The 22,961-nt window shown below is 42.4% G+C and overlaps 1 protein-coding gene across 6 annotated transcripts in view; it reads right to left on the minus strand.

Annotated features, from left to right (window-relative positions):
* RCOR1 (REST corepressor 1) overlaps positions 1–22,961 on the minus strand; it is a 135,875-nt gene that overhangs the window by 61,071 nt on the left and 51,843 nt on the right. For all 6 annotated transcript variants that reach the window (XM_045016650.1, XM_045016649.1, XR_006579344.1 and 3 more), the window contains one exon: positions 1,818–1,901. In XM_045016650.1, coding sequence (XP_044872585.1) covers positions 1,818–1,901 — 84 coding nt within the window. The remainder of the gene's footprint in view (positions 1–1,817; positions 1,902–22,961) is intronic.

Consider the following 22,961-nt stretch of genomic DNA (forward strand, 5'->3'; position numbering starts at 1 on the left):
CACGCGTATGAAATTTGAAAGGAGAAAGTTCCTAGACACTCACTGTCCAAGACCTTGCATCTTTGGAGCAGAGTCAGTTATTCCCTTTGGGGGTAATTCACATGCATTATATCCAATGGTACCAGTGGCTACAACCTTCCACAGTTGGTAACATACAGCCACCCCCAACTACACTTATGCTCACCACCCCCAGCCCAAAAAGAAATCCAATTCCTATCAGCAAGAGGCTAAAAATTGCCAAGCTAAAAATCAACCCCCACATCTGAAGCCAGGTACTTGCAATCTTTCGCAATTTTGCAGACTACCAAATTTTGGAGGGTGGCCCAGGAAGAAATAACACATTTGTTTCCATCTGCAACCTCCTCACAAGACACACACACACAAAAGAAGGAAGCACTCTCTCCCCTCCAGAGATTTTATACAATGCACACAAATGGGAATACAAAGCCACTAACTGGCAGTCTGACCCCACCACTAGGGGAGGAGGAAGAAGTCACACTTATATGGCACTTTTCATCTGTAGATTTCAAAGCATCATCAACCTTTTACAGATAGGCAGACTGTAAGAGAGTAAGTGAACGCTCCACTGCAGAAAAGTCACCCAGCAGAACTCAGGCCACCCAGGATATCACTAGTCTGATACCCTATACACTAGATTACCTATACTGCCTCCTTTAGCACTCTTAGGGCTGGTATACACTAGTGGGGGTATTGATCTAAGATGCACAACTTCAGCTACATGAATAGCGTAGCTGAAGTCGAAGCATCTTAGATCGATTTACCTCGGGTCCTCACGGCGCGGGATTGACGTCCGCGGCTCCCCGTGTCGACTCTGCTACCGCCGCTCGCTCCGGTGGAGTTCCGGAGTCAATGGGAGCACATTCAGGGATCGATATATCGTGTCTAGATGAGACGCGATATATTGATCCCCGAAAAAAATCGATCACTACCCACGGCGGGTAGTCTGGACGTACCCTTAGTCTTCAGCAAATCCTCACAACTGCCTTGTGAGGAGTATCATCCCTATGCAGCCAGTGAAAACAAAGGTCAAGCGATTTGACCAAGACCACAGAGGGAATCAGTATCAAAGCTGGGAGCAGCACCTTTAGTTCCTTGCTCCTGGTCTTGTGTTCAGGTCACAGCACAAAGTTAAATTAAAAGAAAATAACCCCCCTCCACTTTATTAAAGAGAGTTACCATTTAAATGCTAACTATGTTAAAGACACTGTAATTTTTCAGGAAGTGAACCGCAATTAGACATTTCTATCACTAGTTCCGCCATGAGTTAATGGCCTTTGGAAACCTGTTCCCAGGGACACATTCAATTTACAATTTGCTCTCACATGGAAATCAAAGACACTCTAATTGTTCCTACATTTTAAACTTGAGTTCCAGGTATGGGGTTATTGAGGGTTTGGGTTTTTTGTAGGGTTTTTTTGGGGGGGGGTTGGCCACGATTTCTTCCCTCCCTCCCCCACAAATGCCTCTCCTTCTGGCCTCAGAAACTTTATTTCTGCTGTCTTCTACAGCACATGACTGGAAGATCGCAGCAGCTTGCTGATCAAGAGCCTCAAAAATTCATACCAATGAAGGAAATCATAAGAGGTTTTTCCTCCTCCCCAATGGATATGGTGGTTCTTGGCAGCTGTTCAGCAAGGAATGAAACCCTGTGTGTGGCACTTTTTTTAAATTCCCAAATTCATTTTGAAGCACACTGAGAAAACCACACTGCGTAACCACTCTCTGCTGCAAAAGGTATCTTCACTTTCTTAAAAATAAACCACTTAAACAAAAATAGGCATTCAAAATAGACTTACATTTTGCCTCGGACAGATTCTGATTAGGTGACCAGACCAGCATGCCAAGGTTCTCTCTCTCCTGACAGCGCCTTGCAAGTTTGGCTTAAGAAAAAACAGATATACAGCAAAGTTAAAAACAGACTCAAGAATCTTACCGCCAGCTAGTACTGAAACAAACTGGGTACAAGAGTGACTTATCGCCCAGCTTTTAGTCAATCTAACAAGGTTAAAAGCCTTCCTCCCTCTCCCCCTTTAGATCAGAGGCCTCTGTTTGTCTCTTCTATACATCACTCTTAATACATTGTGACAGAGGAAGTATATCCACCCTTTCGTGCAGGAATTAACATTCTTCCATCAACATACTTGATTATTTCTCTTCTGCCTTTTGTTAAATGAAGGGGAGGAGCAAGAACCGGACGCTATGGATACAAGATCCTGAATGCTGTGGTCACTTCCTTGTGTAGTTAGGTCAGGACTTCAGGACAGGCACATGGAATGAAGAACGTTCTGGGATTTTTTGCAAATCCCTGTTAATTATCTCAAGTCATCCTCCAGTTCCAACTAAGTATTTCCACACCGACATTTCATACACACTGGACCAGATTCAAATCTTGGTTATATTGAGGTCACTGGGATTAGAATCTGGGCCTTTGTTTGTCCAGTTACTCTAAACAGGGAAATGGCTCTCTTTGTTCATGGGTCTGTTACATCACAATAAAGAGCTGCCCAGCATAATGCATTAAAATCTTCAATTCAAAGCCACGTGCATGTATGGTTCCTGATCTCTTGCTATGCGAGTTGCTCTTTCTGAAACCAATGCAAGTCTGTGCACAGCAAATTTTTTGACAGTCTGCTGTTCAATTCCTTACACCATTAGCCTGGTACAGTAAAAATATTAGAAGAGAGAGTTATCAGAAGTAGACACACCAAAAATGGAGAGAGCAGAACAAAAAGCCTTGCTCTGTTGAGACAGCAGATGTAGGTAAATCCATTACTAGTACTGGCAGCACCATGTTAACTAGATATTAGAGTTTTTCTCTTATCAGTGGAGTACTGGGTATTCTTATTCCTACTGCAAAACCTCTCTGGAGTGCTAAAGATCTACAGTGCTTCACATACAGAATGACACATACCCTGCCCCGATCTGATTAATAATATATAAACACAACAGGACCAAAGTTCAGAAGAAGAAATTCTTCGGGTACATCTAAACTGAACTGCCTCCTGCATCAGTGTCACAGACGCTGTGGGGCTAAAAACAGCAGTGTAGATGTTCCCACTTGGGCTAGAGCTCAGGCTCTGAGATGACCCACACCCCCATCACTGGGTTTCAGAGCCTGGGCAGGAACATCTACACTGATATTTTTAGCCATGTAGTGCGAGCCCCCACAAGCCTGAGTCTATAGACCCAGGCTCAGACTCACTGCTGTATGTCTTTTTTGCCATGTAGACATACCCTTAGTGATGAGAAGCAGCGAATAGAGACCGTACCCCAGGGTACTACACATGTGAAGTCAGAACAGGATTGACTTTTATAACTCATTTGCAGCAGATACAGAGAGTTATGGTCTCTGGAAGCTTGGTGCTGGTAAGTACGTGTTCTTCAGGTTACATCAAAACATTTGGTGAGTGCATGCAGTGAACTTTAATGTTTTGACTGCTCAGGCTGCATTGATTTTTAACATTGCCTCTCCTTAACTTGCCATTAGACAACAAACCTAAGTTATGTTTTCAGGTAACAGTTTAAATCCCAATAATACCATTTTAGAAACTGACATGTTATTAACCTCTAATTCAAAGCAAAGATACCGATTATTTTTACTCCCAATTGTCTGGATGCTGAAATTTGCATCATCTCTACACCTCAGCACACTAATGCAAGAAAGTGTATTTTCTCTCTGTTCTGCCATGAAGATGCTGAGAAATTAATGACCTTTTTCTCTAGTATTAAGATGCAGTTGCCAATCTTCTTTCGAGTCACAGTCAAACTCCAAGTATCCAGAAGACTCTGCCTTGGAATATTGTGAGCAGTACACATTTTCGAGACTTTCTACATTAGGCAGAAAGTTGGGGGGGGAGGGGCACGAAAAGAGAAGCCAACATTCTCTGGAGGAGAATGACAGGGTGGAGACGGGATGTTCTATAGAGACTATAAAAACATCTTAATTTAGAACGACAATAACTGGACTTTGAACAAAACCTGCTATGATCTTGAAACATTCAGGATTAAGCTTCACCCTCTCATCTGTCCCTGACAAATCAAGATTATGGAGTTGTGAGAAAGTAAATAGGTAACCCCGATGCCATTCACTTGTAGAATGCTGCTCCACTGCATTATGCATCTCACTTCTATTCACCCATTGTTCAGCCTACTACAGAAGTATCTGAACGGAAAAAAAAAAACAAAAAAAAAACCACCCTACCACTATAAGAGGTTATATCTAAAAGAGAACCTCACACCATTTGTGGATACATAGATAAATGCACAAGAACTAGTGAGAGACTCCAGTTAAGATTTACTTTAAGCAGTGACAGTCGACTACACCCCAGAAGATGTATTAGGCTGTATTTTGTCAGTTAGGATTCAGGAGTCAGTTATTTAAATGCCAAAAAGAACTTTGTTAACAGAGTTAAGGGTTGCCCAGTGGTGCCTCGTGCCCCTCCAAAATGTGAAGAGTAGCTAAATGTAAAGCCTCTGAAAACCAGGAAATACCTTATTTACTGGTTTTCAGAGATTAAATTTAGCCACTCTGCACATTATGGAAGGGCACAAGGCGCTACACCTTACCCTACAGCAGCTGTAGCAGCACAATTACAGTATTGCAGCTATGCTGTTGTAATACAGACACTTCCTGTCAATGAAAGGGATTTTTCCTTCAATAAAGAAGGTAATCCACCTCTCCAAGAGCTGGTAACTAGGTCAACGGAAGAATTATTCTGTCAACCTACCTGTGTCTACAGTGAGGGTAGGTTGACCTAAATACATCACACAGGGCATTAAATTTTTCACAGCCCAGATGATGCAGCTGGGTTGACCTATATATTAGGTCTAGACTGGGCCAGCAGTTTTCTGGTCCGCAGACCCCTCGGGATCTGTGGACTGTGTGTAACTGGTCCATGAAAGGTTGTCATTACCACAGAACAGTGATTTTCAACCTGTGCTCCATGGATAGGGCTCTGCAGACTAGGTCTAAGATTCCCAAAGGGCTCCGCATCTCCATGTGAAATTTTTTAGGGGTCCACATGAGGGAAAAAAGGTTGACCACTGGACTAGGCCTAATTCGGAATTAACAACAATTGGGGGCTTTTAAAGGTTTTTTTTTTGTTTTTTTTTTAAAACAAGGAAAAGACTTTCGTACCATACACACACACACACCTATAGCCCAGCTCTCCTCCTTCCTTGCACCTGGCGCCTTGGCAAGGATTACCCCACCCACACAACACACTGTATGTTAAACCCCTTCGCTGCATCGGCATCTCCCCTCTCATCTCCCCTCTCTCTGCCTGTCCAGCACAGCTTGGTTCCCCCTCCTCCCCACACAGAGGCAGGCATCAGGATGGGGCCCACAGACTAAGGAGCTGGGGAAAGGTGCAAACAGTGGGGATGTTTTTGAAAGGGTGAGACAGACATGGGGTGCGTGAATATGGGTTTTTGAGGGGAACAGATGACGCCTTGGTTGACCCACTTCTTTCCACAGCCTTCCAACCTCCAATATTCTCTCCAATGTCTCAGATTTCCCCCCAGACTGCTCCAACTCCAATGTTACCGCCATCACACCCATTGCTCATCTTAGTGGCTGCTCTCATCCCCTTTCCCTTGCACCTTTAGTATCCTTGCTAACACATGGGGAAGGTGGGGAGACGGGTTAAGACTGCCCTGCCCCCAACAGAGGTATAAGGGGCCCCAAGATATTGGTTTACACATGGGGGAGTCGCTGCCCTCTCTAACACTGGGTGTAGCTGCCACCCCATTCCCAAATATAGCCTAGACTAGAGGTTTTCAAATTGCGGGGCTCAGCCCCCTAGGGGGACATGGAGGAACGCGTGGGGCTCAGGCCAGCCTGGGGCAGGGCTTGGGGAAGGAGTGCCGCCTCCGACTGACTTCAACGGGCCCCCCAGCCTGTGGCTCAATGGCACCACCCGCCACAGTCACACCGATTTCTGCTTCTGGCAGCCTCCATGCCCAATGCTGGCTCTGGCCCCAGAGACCTTCCCACGCGCCCTCCCACACCCTAAAAATCCGAGGGAGGAGGGGCAGGTATTGCGTCTATTTTTGTGTGTTGGGGGAGGTGCAACCAAAAACTAATTCAAAGGGGGGCTCAGCTCAAAAAATCGGAAAACCTCTGGCCTAGTCAAACCTACAATAAGGTGGGTGCACAACTGATTAGAAAAGCATACTCAGAAGGCAGTTAGCTTAGGGTTCGCAATTAAGCTGGAAGGGCATAACGAGAGGGGTCTCACAAGGATCTGTCCTGGCTCTGGTTCTAGTCAATATCTTCATGAATCATTTGGATAATGGTGCAGAGAGTACACTTAAAGTTTGCAGAGGATACCAAGCTGGGAGGGGTTGCAAGTGATTTGGAGGACAGGGTTAAAATTCAAAATGATCTTGAGAAACTGGAGAAATAGTCTGGAATAAACAGGATGAAATTCAATAAGGACAAATGCAAGTACTATACTTAGGAACAGACAATCAATTGCACAAATACAAAATGGGAAATGACTGCTTAGGAAAGAGTACTGCAGAACAGGATCTGGGGGCTATAGTGGATCACAAACTAAATAGGATTCAACAATATAATACTGTTGAAAAAAAAACCCGCAATCATCATTCTGGGGTGTATTAAGAGTGTTGCAAGCAAGACATGAGAAGTAATTCTTCTACCCTATTCAGCACTGACAAGGTCTCAAGTGGAGTATTGAGTCCAGTTTCGGGTGCCACGCTTCAGGAAAGATGTGAACAAATTGGAGAAAGTCCAGAGGAGAGCAACCAAAATGATTAAAAGTCTAGAAAGCATGACCTATGAGGGAAGATTGAATAAACTGGGTTTGTTTAGTCTTGAGAAGAGATAGTCTATAACAACCTTTTACATACTTGAAAAGAGGAGGGTAATAAATTGTTCTCCTTAACCACTGAGGACAGGACAAGAAATAATGGGCTTGAATTGCAGCAAGAGCAATTTAGGTTGGACATTAGGAAAAAAACTTCCGAATTGCCAGGGTAATTAAGCACTAGAACAAATTACCTAGGAAAGTTGTGGGATCTCTGTCACTGGAGGGTTTTAAGACCAGGTTAGACAGATACCTGTCAAGAATGGTCTAGATACTCAATAGGTGGCTCACCAAGGCTTCCTGTGTGGCCAATCAACTCACCTTAAAAAATGTTTATAATTATATTCATGAACAGTGATGCACAGCCTATCCTTTGCCTACAACTTCCTTAGTAAGTAACTTACTGCTGGATCTTAAGTTCTTACGATAGCACCGGCTACGATTGAGCTAGGACATTGCCTATTTTTTCCATCAGTGACGGTAATGGAGCCAAAAATGAACGCCAATGTAAGTGAATGTTGCAAAATCAACAGCAAAAAAACCAAGCTTTTCACCCAAGCTGGAGAGTGGATTTTTTTTTATTACACCACCTCATTTAAACGCAACACTTTTGTGTTTAATGTGCCAAACCACTGTATCCGTCTGTAAAGTCATCAGTGCGAAGTGCCACTTTGAATCAAAGCACAGTAACACTCAACATGGCCATTTCCTGGCAGTGTTGCAAGACGTGACAAAATTGAAAATCTGAAGTCTTCGTATCACACTTCAAATGTCTCCTCACAATATCAGTGACTGTGCAGGACAAAGTAACAGCTGCTTCTCTTCAGATACTGTTGGTGCTAGCTAAAAAGAGAAAGCCTTTCCTGGATGCTGAGCTTGTGAACAAGTGCACATCAGAAATACTGGAGGAGCTTTTTGCTGGAGATAAAAACAAAGATGATATTGTGAACCATGTGAAGCAAGTTCCCGCCTGATTCCCTGGCAGCACAAAGATTGGAGGTAGTTTATGATGACTGTTTATCAGCACTGCTGTCCAATTTAAAAAACAAAACAAACACCACCAAATGCATGTCTCTGGCAGTGGATACATCAAGCGATTTAAGTGACACTGCCCGGCTATTACTGTTTGTTAGATTTTATGATGGTGATATTTTCAAGGAAGAATTTTTATGTTTAATACCATTAGAAACCTACACCACAGGAGAGGTCATTTTTGAAAAGGTAAATGGATTTTTTGGGGAAAAAATGCTTTATATCTGCAGAAAATAAACTTGCTTGTTACAAACGGAGGTCCCTCCATGATAGGAAAAAAAGAGAAGGACTTTGCTTCACATTTGACAGAGTTACACCCTTCATTAAATACACTTCACTGCATCATTCACCAGACTGTCCTGTACAGTAAGTTGTCTGGGGATTTGAAAAAACAATGGGTATTCTGATGAAATTAGTGAACTACATATGCTCAACTTTTAGCTTGCAACAGCGGCTTTTTAAAGCTCTTTACAGTATGTTTCAGCCAAATACAGTGAGTGACCTGTTGCAGCACAATGATGTTCACTGGTTAAGTAGCAGGTCTGCGTGTTAGTGAGGTTTTGTGCACTTCAGACTCTTTCAAAGCCACAAGACAAACAAGGTTTACGAGTTCCTGGAATTTATGAATTATTTCCCCTCTATCAATCTGTGTGATATTACTGGTCACATCAATTCCCCTAAATTGTAGTTCCAAGGCTGGGCAAGCAGTATTGGGGATGGGTTTGAAAAAGTGTGTGCGCCTTTCAGAGGAATCTTGAAATCTTTCAGTCTTATCAGGAAAGATGTACTTCCCTACATTTCCTGTGAAACTACAGATGAAACTTCGCTGAAAACAATGCAAGAATTCCTAAACAATCTGATTGAAAAGTTTACAATTCCAAAGGATTTGTTTTTACTTGTTTGTTGTCTCTGCCAACAGACTTTGCCCTTCCGAAGCAAAGAACATTCTTGATTCAAATTGATGAAGGTGCTTCTCAATTAGAAATTGTAAGGCTCCAGAGCACAGATGTCTTGAAGGCAAAATTCAGAGAAGTGGGACTTCGCGATTTCTGGACTCAGTATGCTGACTAATAACCAGAATCCAGCCATCTATCTTTTAACAATGTTCGGATCAACGTACCACTGCGAATCTGGGTGTTCTACCATGAACATTATTTTTTAAAAACCACCACAATCGCTTGACAGATGAGCATCTTCACCAGTGCATATGCCTTGCCCGGACCTCCTACAAACCACTCTTCACAAAGCTTGCCAGAGATCGCTGATGTCACCTCTCCCATTAGCAATTGCCACAAACCCAGGTAATAATGTCGATTTATAAACTTTGTTAAAAGATAGAAACCCTAACACTTATGTTGTAATCAAGGTTTTTATTTATTGGCAGCTGAAGGGGTTATTATTTTGTCAGCATTCTGCGCAAATGGCCGCCTCTTGTCATAAAATTGTCAAGTCAGCCTGAAAGTAGATCTAATTGAGTATCACTAGTCTATGTAATACTTAGCCCAGCCTCAGTGCAGGGGACTGGACTAGATGATCTATCAAGTTCCTTTCCAGTCCCACATTTCTATTATTCCCTTACGTCAGGTACAACTCCCCTCTGGCCCCTAGATATTGCCCTGAGAAATGGGGCTATGAATGACATCTCCTACCAGGACCCAGCGTGTCCAGCAGCCTTAAACAAGAGAGGAGAACACAGGAATAAAAGGCTCCCCACCTCCCAATCATCCCCCATTTCCTCTGCCACCCACCTCATCCTCCACTATAACAAGTGACACAGCTAAGAGCAGCTCAAGCACTTGTCTATGCTTGGAATGTACAGATAATTACTCCAGAACAGTTATTTCAATATAACCCTCATGTGGGCACAATCTAGAATAACTATTTTGGACTTGTTATTTTCGTACATTTCTGTGCACAGGCAAGCCCTACAACCCACCCATGTTGGAGGGAAACTAAGCCCCCTCTTGCACCTAATTCAGTGCTTTGACAGGCTATTCCGCCAAAGAGCTAACCCTGGCACATGAAGTTTCATTAAAAATCATCCCTTTAATTAAAGCTGTTTTTAGGACACTTGTGCGGCTTTTTGTGTTGACACTCTTACACTGATTTACATTTGGTTTATAGCAGCTGAAACCTGTAAGTTTAAATGTGCAAGCTAAACCAATATAATCAGTTTTAAACAGATATACAAGTGTCCACACAAGTGTTCGCAGCTAAACAAATTTTTAATCAACGGGTTTTTAACCAGTTTCAGTTAAACTGTTTCAAGCTGTGTTTTGACAATAGCAGACAAGGAAGTGCTGATGTTCTGTTATAAGACTGAGGCCTGCATTTTCAGCCATCCTATTTAAATGCTGACCAAGTAGTTGAGTTGTGTACAGACACCCAATACATCACTACCTAAGAGTCTCTATCACAGTTGCTAATCTCCCAGTGATTTCCCTACACCCCCCTGAATTTCCCCCAACATTCCCGCCCCCCAGTTTTGTGAACTAGTTACATGCCAATTTAGTGACTGTTTGGAAATTTGAATTGAAATTGAAACATTAATACACACTTTAAAAGCATATACAGTGTATGATAAAATACATGTATCTGAAAAAGCAGAATAGATTTGAAAAGTATGAACATAGACTAGCTGTTTTTTATGACAATGTCAGTGCATTCATTTCGGTGATGTTGGCCAACCTAATCATTTCAAATGATGATTTGTAAGCAAAGTCTAAATGAGCTCTCCCTGACAGCTAGTGATGAGCTGGGGCCGGGGGAAAGGCTTCAGGACCAGACTGTATTTACATTCACACCTAATCTACCTAGGTATCCAGCAAACAGAGCTGTGTTGAGCAAGTGATAGATTTTGGCTGGGGTTGGGTTACAAATCACTTGAATTCGGGGAGGGGGGGCGGAAATATGAAACGTTCTTATTGTATGAGTAAAAGGCAGTAGAACTGTACTTAGCTTGCACTGATTGAGGGCATCAAGAGAGAGGGTGGGGACCTGTCCCACTCCACTGTTTAAAGACAGAGCTGATTAGGCTCCATAGATAGACCTGATTATCAGTGGTTTCAGCTGCAGAGGTCACTTAACAGAACAAAAGACTAAGTGTTTAGACAGTGTTTCTGTGGAAGAGACGGCCCACACTGCACTAGCAGCGAGGTTCCCCCACTGAGAGCTCAGCTGAAATCACTGAGAGCTGGGTGGAACCTCAAGAGACCAACTCGCAGAGGTCACAGTGGCAGCAGAAGGTGACCGCGCAGGGCCATTGGCAACAGAGTAGTGGAGTGAATGGTGGCACAATGAACAGCAGTGGCCAGAGCGAACAGCGAGCAGCTGGAGGAACGAGCAAGGTGCCTTCTTGCTCCTCACCTGGGAGGTGTATTCATGTGACAGCACCTCTGAACTCTGAGTCTCCACTGATCAAGGACAACACCGGTGAGTGGGGTGCGGTGGAGGGAAAAGTGAGGGGCACGTTAAACAAACATTTGTTTGTTGGACTATATTTTAGTGACTTTGCTCCAGAATGCTAGATTTGTGACTGGGAATGGACACATATAAATATGTTTCTTAGTAGGCCAAGATTTTTAAAATGCAGTATTTGCCAAGGTTGTTATCTCGCATCATTGCTATCTTGAGAGGTCATTATGTTGGGGAGTTTCTGTACTAAACATTTTTATTATAATTAATTTTTACATAAGAATGGTCATACTGGGTCAGACCCATGGTCCATATAGCCCAGTATCCTGTCTTCCGACAGTGGTCAAGGCCAGGTGCTTCAGAGGGAATGAACAGAACAGGGAATCAAGTGATCCATCCCCGTTGCCCATTCCCAGCTTCTGGCAAACAGGCTAGAGACACTCAGAGCATGGTGTTGCACCTCTCCCCATCCTGGCTAATAGCCACTGATGGACCTATTCTCCAGGAATTTATCTAGTTTTTTTTTAAATCCTGTTATGGTTTTGGTCTTCACAGCATCCCCTGGCAAAGAGTTCTACAGGTTGACTTTATGTTGTGTGAAGAAATACTTCCTTTTGTTTTTTTAAAACCTGCTGCCTATTAATTTCATTGGGTGACTGCTAGTTCTTGTGTTATGTGAAGAATTAAATAACATTTCCTTATTCACTTTCTTCACACCAGTCAAGATTTTATAGACTTCTATTGTATCCCCCCCTTAGTTGTCTGTTTTCTACGCTGAAAATTCCCAGTCATTTTAATCTCTCCTCCTGTTTCATACCCCTCATCATTTTAGTTACCCGTCTCTGTACCTTTTCCAATTCCAATATATCTTTTTTGGGATGGGGTGACCAGATCTGCACACAGTATTCAAGGTGTGCACATACCATGGATTTATATAGAGGCAATATGATATTTTCTGTCTTATTATCTATCCCTTTCTTAATGATTCCCAACATTGTTTGCTTTTTTAACTGCCGCTGCACATAGAGTGGATGTTTTCAGAGAACGATCCACAATGACTCCAAGATCTCTTTCTTGAGTGTTAACAGTTAATTCAGACTCCATCATGGGACTTAACTATCTTGAATAGTTTTGTATCATCTGCAAATTTTGCCACCTCACTGTTTACCCATTGTTCCAGATCATTTATGAATATGTTGAACAGTAATGGTCCCAGTACCAACCCCTCAGGGATACCACAATTTCTCTCTCTCCATTCTGAACACTGAATTTATTCCCACCCTTTGTTTCCCCATCTTTTAACCACTTACTGATCCATGAGAGGACTTCCTTCTGATCCCATGATGGCTTACTTTTCAAAAGTCAATTTAAAATTAAATACATTTAAAAAAAAAATTTTTTTTTAGAAATCTAGACCTGTTATGTGTTTTGGTGCAACTTGCATTATCCTTATGTTAAATTTGCATTATCCTAACAAAACATTTACTTTATTCATATCTCTTTGATATATCTATCTATCATCGGCCCTGACACACACACACACACCCCATAAATTCAAACACGCCCCCTAATTTCAATTCCTGGGGAAACCACTGTAGATTCCTAGTGTTACAGAGGGGGAAGAGAAGAGCCCCAATTTGCCCTTCTCCCAAGCATTGTTCATAGCATTGTTTGCACCCTGTTGCCCTCCCCTCTGCCTACCACCATTGCTGAGCTTGAGGCAAGTAGGAGCCAGATCCTTCCTCTATCTGCAGCAGAAGGGCCTGCTACTGCATCCAGCCACTCCGGCATAGTCCCAAACTTCACCACCCCCAAGAGTCATAAATCACCACCTGTTCCCAATGGAGCAATGCAGCCCTATTGTAGATTCTCAGCAGTGGAACAGCTTTCTGGGTGAGGCAGCTATATCATTGGAACAAAGCAAGCTGTTTATTAGTTTATGCTGGCTGTTTGCATTTTTTGCCTTTGCTTTTCCTTATGTTCTTGTTTGTTCCTAGTTCAGGTGTGGTCAGGCTTCCCTTCCTGTCTCCACTAGCTCACTGCTATCAGCACGCATGGCATACAAGACAGCAGTGCAATCTGAAGGTGCAAAGCATGAGCTACTCCTGACGGCATTCTGCACCAAAAATTTTTTAAATTCTGCAAGTTTTATTTGTCAATAAACAAACAGATACAGAGGCTCCAGCATGGCGGTAGGGAGCACAGGCCACTGGCTGCACGAAGGTGGAAAATCACCCCAAAGCCCCACCCCACCCCCAGGACACGGACTCAGTGGTGAGGCTGCATCCGACCCAGACATAGCACAAGGCCTGGGGCCCTGCCCTTCTGTGCCAGGTAGGCTCAAAAAGGCAGGATCCAAGTGTGGAGGGGCTCAGTGTGTGGGGGGGCGGGGTCCAGGTGTGGGGTGAGAGGATTCTGTGTGGGACAATCTGGGTGCAGGTAGCTCAGCAGGGGGGGTCTAGGTTTGGGGGATCTGGATGCACAGAGGCTCGTGAGGGGGAGGTTTCCCAGGTGAAGGTTGTTGGGGTTTGGGTGTGATGGGGATTGGTCTGGGTGCTGGGGAAGGAACCACTCTTACACCAGACACACCAGAAGACTAATTGTAAACTGTCTTGGCCCATTCAGAGAGACAAGGTGGATGAGGCAATATCTTTTATTGGACAAACTTCTGTTGGTGAGAGAGAGACGAGCTTTCAAGCTTATACAGCTTCCCAGTCCTGAAGAGAACCCCTGCGTGGTTCGAAAGCTTGTTTCTCTCATCAATAGACCTTGGTCCAATAAAAAAAAAAAAGAGATATTGCCTCACCCACCTAGTCTCCAATATTCTGGGACTGACCCAGCTACAACAACACTGGATAATGGCCCATTCAGTCCTTCAAGTTTGTATTATTTCCCTGCTGTGAGGGTGACAACAGGGCAGACTCATCCCCATCTGTAACTCTTCTGGGGCCACCAGATGTACAGTTGGCCAGTTTTCATTTGGATACTAAAGAGCTAGACAGAAGGGTGTTGGCCCTCTTCTCCCCCCTGCTTAAACCCTTCCGGAAAAACACTCCCCAGACCTGAATAACCAGGCTTGGTGCAGAAGGTTCGGAGGAGGTAACGGAGGTGGAGGGGGATGAATAATTTCCCCCATCCCTAAAGAAACATCATACCCACTCCACAAGATGTGTGCGTCCCTATGTATATCTAGTGCAGAAGCGAGGGGATCCCCAGTTGGCCCTTGGTCATGCCACGCTCCCCATTGGGGTACAAGGAGCTCCTACAAAGCAGTGCAATGGAGCTTCTCAGTCCTGGCCCTACTGATCTCACCAAGTGTGGGAGCCTCTTCAGGGTAGAATCTGTTGAGCAACACTATGCCTTCAACAATGTGAAGGACTTTTTCATTAGCCATCTGCCTTACACTGACTTTCATCCCAAGACACCTGCATACTAATGAATATAAGGTCCAGTCCTTCTCCCATTGAAGTCAATGGGAGTTTTGCCATTTACTTAGTGGACAGCAGGATCAGGCCCTTAAATGTAATAGTTTCTGCAAAGCATCTTGAAGTGAGCAATGTATGGCTGCTATTAAAAAGCACCCCATGCCAAACACACAGGCTAGCTAGTCACATACACAATATTAGATCTTAAATAAGAGTTCTCCAGCAGATCCTGCAATTTCCTATTTTCTTAAGAAAATGCTAATTCAGCTGTCACTGGAGTCAGGTGTATGCAGTGTGTGATAGAATATTAAGTTCTCCAGCAGATTCTAATCAACATGAATACATCTAAGTTGACACCAAGTGATATGAGATGGGTTGAATCATCGACTCCTTGTTAGAGTTCACTCAAGGACTGAGAAAAATATAGCATATGTGTGTTCTAGAGGCAGCGTAACAATGCATTCCAGTCACTTTGGGTCATGTCTCCATGATCCATATGCAGAAAGCTCATCTTCTGCATCAGTGCCCCTCCTTTCTGCCCCACACCACCAGGTTTGTGCAGTCCAGGATCTATGCAAGTGTACAGGGAGGGGAAAATGTGTACACACACACACACACCCATCCCAGACGCTACTGGGAAAGGATAAAACAGCTTAGAGCTCTATTACAGCTTTCCAATGAAGCTTCATCTACAGAACAGAAATACCCTTCCACCCCCACCCCAAACAAGGGCAGGACTTGGAACAGCTGCAGTCGGTGGTGGGGGAAAGAGAAGAAAGAATGCTTACTAGCCATATTATGCAGCTGGTCCCAGCCACCTGCAGGTACCCCAAGACACACCCCACCACCATCTGTAACGATCGGGGAGGATTTCTGCCAAGCAGATCCTCCAAGTTTCCTTCTGTCTTAACACGTCCTGTGGGCTTTACCGCTACAAGGGTGATTCAGCCCTCTATTTTTTTGGCCTCCTGTGGAGGTCACTACTGTGCAGAGAGCTATGGAGTTTACCTGCAGTGGCATAACTCAGAAGCACCTTGCTACCAGCCTAGATATAACCAAGTCTGCAGTTAACAAATGTCACTGTTCCCTAAAGTACTGGAATTCTGCAGACACGGAGGTCACACAGTATCTATTGTTAGAGAACAACATGAAAGGCTTTCAGCACCACCACTGAACTTTGTTGAATTATTTAAGTTTATGTGCAGTCCAAAACTGAAATCCCCCAAGTATTGATGGTGAGAGTCCAACACTCAAAAGACTACTGAATAATTAGCAACAGCATTTACTGAACCTCTGTCATATCTGGCAGTAATTAATGGTTTGATGTTTTATAATAGGGGTATAGACTTTTTTGGGGGGACTAGAGTTAAGTGAAATAAAAGCTGTTAAATATCGCTTTCATGAGTAGTTTCATACCTCCACTAAAATATAGCCACTTTTTAAATAAAGTGATATAAACATAACACCCGGCATTTTCTTAATTTATTAATGAAATCCTTACATTTTTGGCTGAGCAACTCCCTCCTCCATATACACACACAAACTTGTCTACACCCATGATATACAATAGAAAAAAAAAGTGTCAGCCTGGGCTCCAATCATTTCAAAAGAGACCATTTAAAACTCAATATTATTGCCCAGTTAAATCAGCATTACCGACTTCAGAGTGGTACTGCATTTCAACAAGAATTAGCTTTAACAAAAGTTGTGCTGATGCAAAAGAATTCAAACCATTTTGAGAACAATTAAAACAGGAGAAAAAAGTTTTCCCATCCTCTTTTCCTCTTGCCAGTGCTAACTGTCTCAGGCAATGATCCAATGAAATTCAAAGCAGTGCCCTGCTACACATCTGCTTTCTTGTGCATGTGACTTATCCTTGGTCAGCAGATTATGCTTGTGACCCCCTTTCATTTCTATTTCAGCAGGACTGCCTAGATTTAATTGCTAGTATCTTGATGAAGTAGTTTTGTACATACTGTAGTAGTGTTAAATGCAGCAGAACATTTCTAGACCAAAAACCTGTAAGTCAGGGGACTTTTTAATTAAAAAGGTTATAAATTAAGCAGCAGTTAGCTCTTCCTATACATAGCTACACCTGATTGGCACTATAATCTATATGCAAATAAAGTGCTGAGGGCAAATTTGTATCCACCCATGAAACAGAAGCTACTATTTAGAGTGCTATATATAAAAGCAGCACCCTACACCACAGGAGTAAATGAAGGTGCTGTACTACAAACCCAGAGGTTGATGTAATAACCATTAAGAGTGTGTGAAAATATTGCTTTAAAAGTTACTGAGTTACAGAGTAATCATCCAGCACGGGTTAAGGAGGTCATTTTGCACTTCTAAATGAAGAACATTAAAAGAACTGAAGGAAAATGAGCTCAGTAAGAGAGACACTATTCCATTACTAAGAATGAAGAAGTTCAACCCAAATCTAGGCTGAATTTCATGTATTTAGTTTTTTTAATTATCTGATGCAAGATGCTACTTTTTTTTAGATTAATAATTGGAGGAGGATGATTAAAGTGCAAACAAATAAAAAAACCCCACCCCAAACAAAAAAAGTATCTTGATTTTCTCACAGTCAAATCCAGCTAATGAAAAAAAATAGATCATTTTCCATATTTCTGCATATGCACTCCAGAGTGCTGGTTCTGAGGAAATTCAAATCACCACCCTGCCCCCAAACTTTCAGCTGTAAGAAGCTATTTTGTTTATTTTTTTAATACTCTGCATATGCCATCTTCAAAACATAAGAGATTGCTGCCCTATGGGCCACTTCCATGAACAAAATACCCCAAACCTTAGGCTGTAAGAAGCAGTTTTATTTATGTCTTTGTGTGGTTTTAAAAAAAAAAAAAAACACGGCTCCAAGTTTCTGGTCTTGCTTCTAACCTTTGTAGGTGTGACTGCACCTGATCTGGATAAAAGGCCATGGTAGTTTTATCCTTTATTCCTGTCTGTTTTGATAAAGGCTTAACAATTTTAAACAGTGTTACCATTTTGAGGCATCGCCTTGATTTTTTTGCTTTATGAGTCCACTCATTCTTTCCTGCAGGCAGGTGGCACCAATGTGCAGCCATAGCAGCTGTTTGATCAACTATAAGTGAATGGTCTTTATACACAGAAAATGTAAGTTTATATTTTATACATACACAGAACTGGCCCTAATTCTGCAGTGAACTCTGCACGGGCAGACCCCTGTACCTACACACAAAACTCATTTCAGGACTAGGTCATAATTTAATGCACCCAGGAATTTTAGTGCACAGCATTCAGAAAATCTAGTAATATTCTCATCACCATGCAGCAGCCATCTTCCACAAAACTGTGCCACAGGATACATTATTGTATGACATCTGCTTACAGTTTTGCTATTGGTTAGAGCCCTAAATTTTGGATTTCCTAATTTTTGGACATGTCTCAGCCAGAGTCACATTTATGTATGGTTTATACACCAACAAGGCACCTGTCCATTTAAGAGTCAAGCTGTAAACAGATACATTTTCTTATCCATGTCACTAAAATTTAGATTATCTGAAGTTAAATATTTTTAAAACCCCAGACTTGGTTATTATTTTGGATCAATTTTTTTTCCCCCCTCAAACGGAGGAAATTAACAATGTCAGTTTCGCTTTCAGGTTTTTAGTGGTGCAGCGTCTGGGGTGTTTTTAAATGCAGATTGAGTTTAACTTTTCAAAAAGACATGGTCAAGCCTAGCTACTAACAATCCATTAACATTTTTTAAAGGCTGTAAAACCCATCTATACTAGTGCTGAAAAGCGTGAAGGCATGTCTACGTAGGGCAGGGGTGGCCAATCTGTGGCTCCAGAGCCGCCTGGGACTCTTCAGAAGTTAGTATGTGGCTACTTGCATAGGCACCAACTCTGGGGCTGGAGCTACAGATGTCAACTTTCCAATGTGCTGCTCAACCCCTGACTCTGCCACAGGCCCTGCCCCTACTTCACCCCTTACCCCAAGACACTCGCTGTTCCTGCCCCCTTCCCTGAGCCTGCCATGCCCTCACTCCTCCCCCTCCCTCCAGAGAAAGGAGGGGGAGGTGCTGATCAGCAGGGCTGCAGGCAGGCGGGGGGGTGGGGGGGCTGCTGATGTATTACTGTGGCTCTTTGGCAATGTACATAGGTAAATTCTGGCTTCTTCTGAGGCACGGGTTGGCCACCCTGACATAAGGAAATAGCCCTGAGTAGCTTCTCTGTATGTCCTCTGTGTAGACACTTATTCCACACACAGTGTGTCTCTGTGGTTTAAAAACAAAAACAAAAAAGTCACACCCTCGCTTATTTTGCAGTAGTCTCCTTGTATAGAAAAGCCCCAAGTTTACACTACTTACACTTTCTCAGGCCTTGTCTTCATGCACACACAGTGTGTTCTTTACTAGGATTTTAACTTAACTTTTAGTTATGACAAGGCAATTGTAGTTGTCACATGAGTCAGCAGGTTGAGTTTATACTTCCCCATAACAGGTCAAGTTATTCCCTATGGGGGAGTATAAACTCAACCTGTTAAGTCCTGTGACAGCTACAATTGCTTCATCTTCATTACATAAAAATGTATTAACTCAAATTAAAATCCTGCTGAAGGCAGGCCTTTGTCCGGGCAGCCAGAATTTCAAACCAAAAGGAACCGGGTTGGGAGGTTTTGTTTGTCTGATGTTTAATGAGAACTGAAGCACTGGATTTAAAAAAAAAAAAATTATTGGACTGGAAATGTTTGCTGGGCTTTATAAAAAGCTTGTTTTTACAAAAACCCTGAATCCTGTGTAAAGTTTAAGAGTAACACAGTTCATTTAAGTTTTTTAGTTTATTAATTATTATTATTATTATTATTATTAAAGAAAGGACTAGTGAGCAACTGTTTACTGAAACAACCATGTGCATGTGTTTCATTGTACAGTCAACCACACTTACAACACACATTTCAGTATGCAACTACCCACGTGCTTCTGCCTTGCCTCTCACCATTGAGGCAGAACTTCACTAACTGCACTGAAGGCTCCCCTCTACCCATACCCCTGCCACTTTCAATGGAAAGCAAACCATACCCAACAGCCACACCATAATTATTACTGTAATTTAGAAGAACTCTTCAGGAAATCAAGTCAGAATTCATTTTTAAGCAAAAGTATTTTAAAAGCAAGTTAATAAATTAATAAACGTGAACTCCAAAAAAATCTAGGAGTTGCTTCTACTCCCTTTCTTCAAGAAGAGTTACTCCACACAACAAGTGTTCTCCCTCCCATTTCCATGCCATTAAAACAAACAAAAACATTTAGGATCCAATCCTGCAGGCAGCCTAGTCATACAAGTGAGTAAGGAAGATATGACAACAAGCACGAGTCTTGCAATTTCTTCATCAGTTATCACTCATGTAAGAACACAGCCCAATGGGGCAGGTAAAGATATCTGTGCCACCAGGCCAGTTTAGCTGTTTATAAGACTTATCAATAAGGAAGTAAAGACAAGACACCTTCTTCCTGTCCCTCCCCAGCACACCCTATCAATTCTGCTTTCCCACCTCCCCTAGATAATCTGACAGCCTCCAAACTGGACATGTCCCTGTGTTCATAAAGTCTTGGCTCCTTTATGTAGTAAATCCTATGGTCGCCTTCCTCCCCTTCCTACCCACTAATGAAAGGGCCTCTTCTGTCATTCTTCTCCCCTTCTGCTCTTCTCCAGGTGAGCCATTCTACTGTCCCTCCCCTGCAGGGAAGGAATCAGAGGGGTCCAAAATGCAAGCCTGTCTCTGGCTCTCCCCCCTTTCCCTTTAAAGGAGCAGCTACTTCTCCTGCCCTCTCCTCCAGGGAGGGCTTCTGGCTCAGCTCTCTTCAGACAAAAATTTCTACTCACCCTGGGACAGCAGAAAAGCATCCCACAGCCCCCAGCCTCGATGAGGAAGCACAAAACCTACTTACCAAAAGGAATGTGTCCACAACTTATTTGAAAGCTTCAGCTCAGTGGTTTGAGCATTGGCCTGCTAAACCCAGGGTTGTGAGTTCAATCCTTGAGGGGGCCACTTAGGGACCTGGGGCAAAAACTGGTCCTGCTAGTGAAGGCAGGGGGCTGGACTCAATGACCTTTCAAGGTCCCTTCCAGTTCTAGGAGATTGGTATATCTCCAATTATTATTTTTACAGTCCCACGCAAGTAGCTGCAACCTGAGTATCACAGTATCGTGCTAGTGTGTGCAGAAGAACTACGGCGTTACTACATCTTGAAATGGAACCTGCTGGCCTGTTTCAGTTGCCCAGTGTAAGAAACAGCATAAAGAGTAAAAAGTTTCTGTAGTCTGAAGTGTTAGCAAAACAAATTGATTGCTTTGTATTTTGGGGAGAGATGGTGCTAAAATACATTCGTTAGCATGCCCATATCCCTTTAAGGCAACTTGTGTTGATTTGTGGAACTCTAAGTCAGTGTCTGGAAAATGCCAGCGTTGTTATAAAATGCAGATACTTGCTTGGCAAAAGATAACTACAAAGAAATGTTCAGTGTTTCTGTAACCCCTCTGGGGTTTAGAGAGCATGGCCCTTTAAATCTTTTTCCTAGGGGAGGAGCGGGAGAGTGAGAAAAAAAGAAAGAAGGGAAACTCCAGGGGCAGTGCTTCTATATCCTGGGAAATTTCCCAAAATCCAAAAATTTGTGAGTATAATGTTTCAACTTGGGACATTGGGAATTTTCATTCAAAACCTAAATAATCCTGGGAAAATTTCATAAAAAGTAAAATATTTGTGCTTCTTTTAAATTTCCCTCAAAATGCGTTCTTCCATTGGTGAACATTTGTCATGTGATTTTCATAATTGGGCTCTGCTGCTCTCCTATTGGTGGTGCTCCAACGTACTATATCATGACAGCACAAGTGAAGTGACAAGTGCGCACATGCACTCACAACAAACCAACCTCAGCAACAGCTGGCTGGCAGGTAATGAGGAGATGGTTATCAAAATTTATCTTCTAGGTAAGGTTTCTTCCAATAATTAAATATATTGCAATATTTACTAATTATGATTAGTGTCTTGATCTGTCATTAAATCTCTAAAATTGTGTCTTTTGTGCTTGCAGTTGCACAGAGAATGTGGACCAGAGCATTCGGCTATTCATAAATTTGTAACAGCACCTTCCTCCAGGCAAATATTAAATATCTTCACCTACTATGTTAGGTAGTAATATACATGTTCTCTTCTGTGATTTAACTATAAACTGAAATATACATTATACTAATTATTGCATTCCATTATTTCAGAGATCGCTTTCCTTTTTTTTAATCTAATGTAAAAAATGAATAAAGAGACCGGTAAGGCTGGTGAGAAGAGGAAGAGGACTGCAGGGGTAAAGGTAATAGGTAATAATTGGAGATATACCAATCTCCTAGAACTGGAAGGGACCTTGAAAGGTCATCAAGTCCAGTCCCCTGCCTTCACTAGCAGGACCAATTTTTGCCCCAGATCCCTAAGTGGCCCCCTTAAGGATTGAACTCACAACCCTGGGTTTAGCAGGCCAATGCTCAAACTACTGAGCTATCCCTCCCCCCAGACAAAGATCCGTCCACGTCAAAATGAAAACAATGGGATAGCACCCCCAACAGAGTAAAACTCAGAGATTATAATAAGGAAAATATAAAATATAAAAGTGTTATTTGTTCTGTTTGCTTTTTTATCTTATTTTATAAGTATATGTTTACTTTTTATTTTTTCAAAGTAACTGATGTACAGTACACTGCAGGGCACAAGCTGTACTTATTAATACTTTTGTATTGTAATACTTTAGTGAAATTTGTGTAAAATACATTGTTTTCTATCATTTCAATCCTACTCCTCATGTGCTAAATATTTTATTTACTGTATAAGTAACAAATTTTAAATTGAAAAACATGTCTATACGTATAAAAATAATAAATGTGAAATCTCAAACGAATAAGAATAATCGCCATCTTGGCCACGAGGGCGCTGAAGTTACATTTCAAAATCCTTACTGATGGGTGGTCAGATCCAAAGAGCAAGGAATTAGAGTCCAATTTAGTGGAAAATGAAGTTTAAAGAAAGCTCAGGAAGCTTTAGACAAATCAGGACGAGCTATTCCTTCTGAGGCTTCCAATAGCAACAATCTTGGTTTATAGAACATGACACTGATGGTACTACTGTAGCTTCACCAAACAATAGGAATGAAACGTGCTAGTACAGAACATTCTGTGGAATCTCAGTTTAACAAAATTTGTCCCCC

Source organism: Mauremys mutica, chromosome 4 (assembly GCF_020497125.1).
Source record: "Mauremys mutica isolate MM-2020 ecotype Southern chromosome 4, ASM2049712v1, whole genome shotgun sequence".
NCBI lineage: Eukaryota > Metazoa > Chordata > Testudines > Geoemydidae > Mauremys > Mauremys mutica.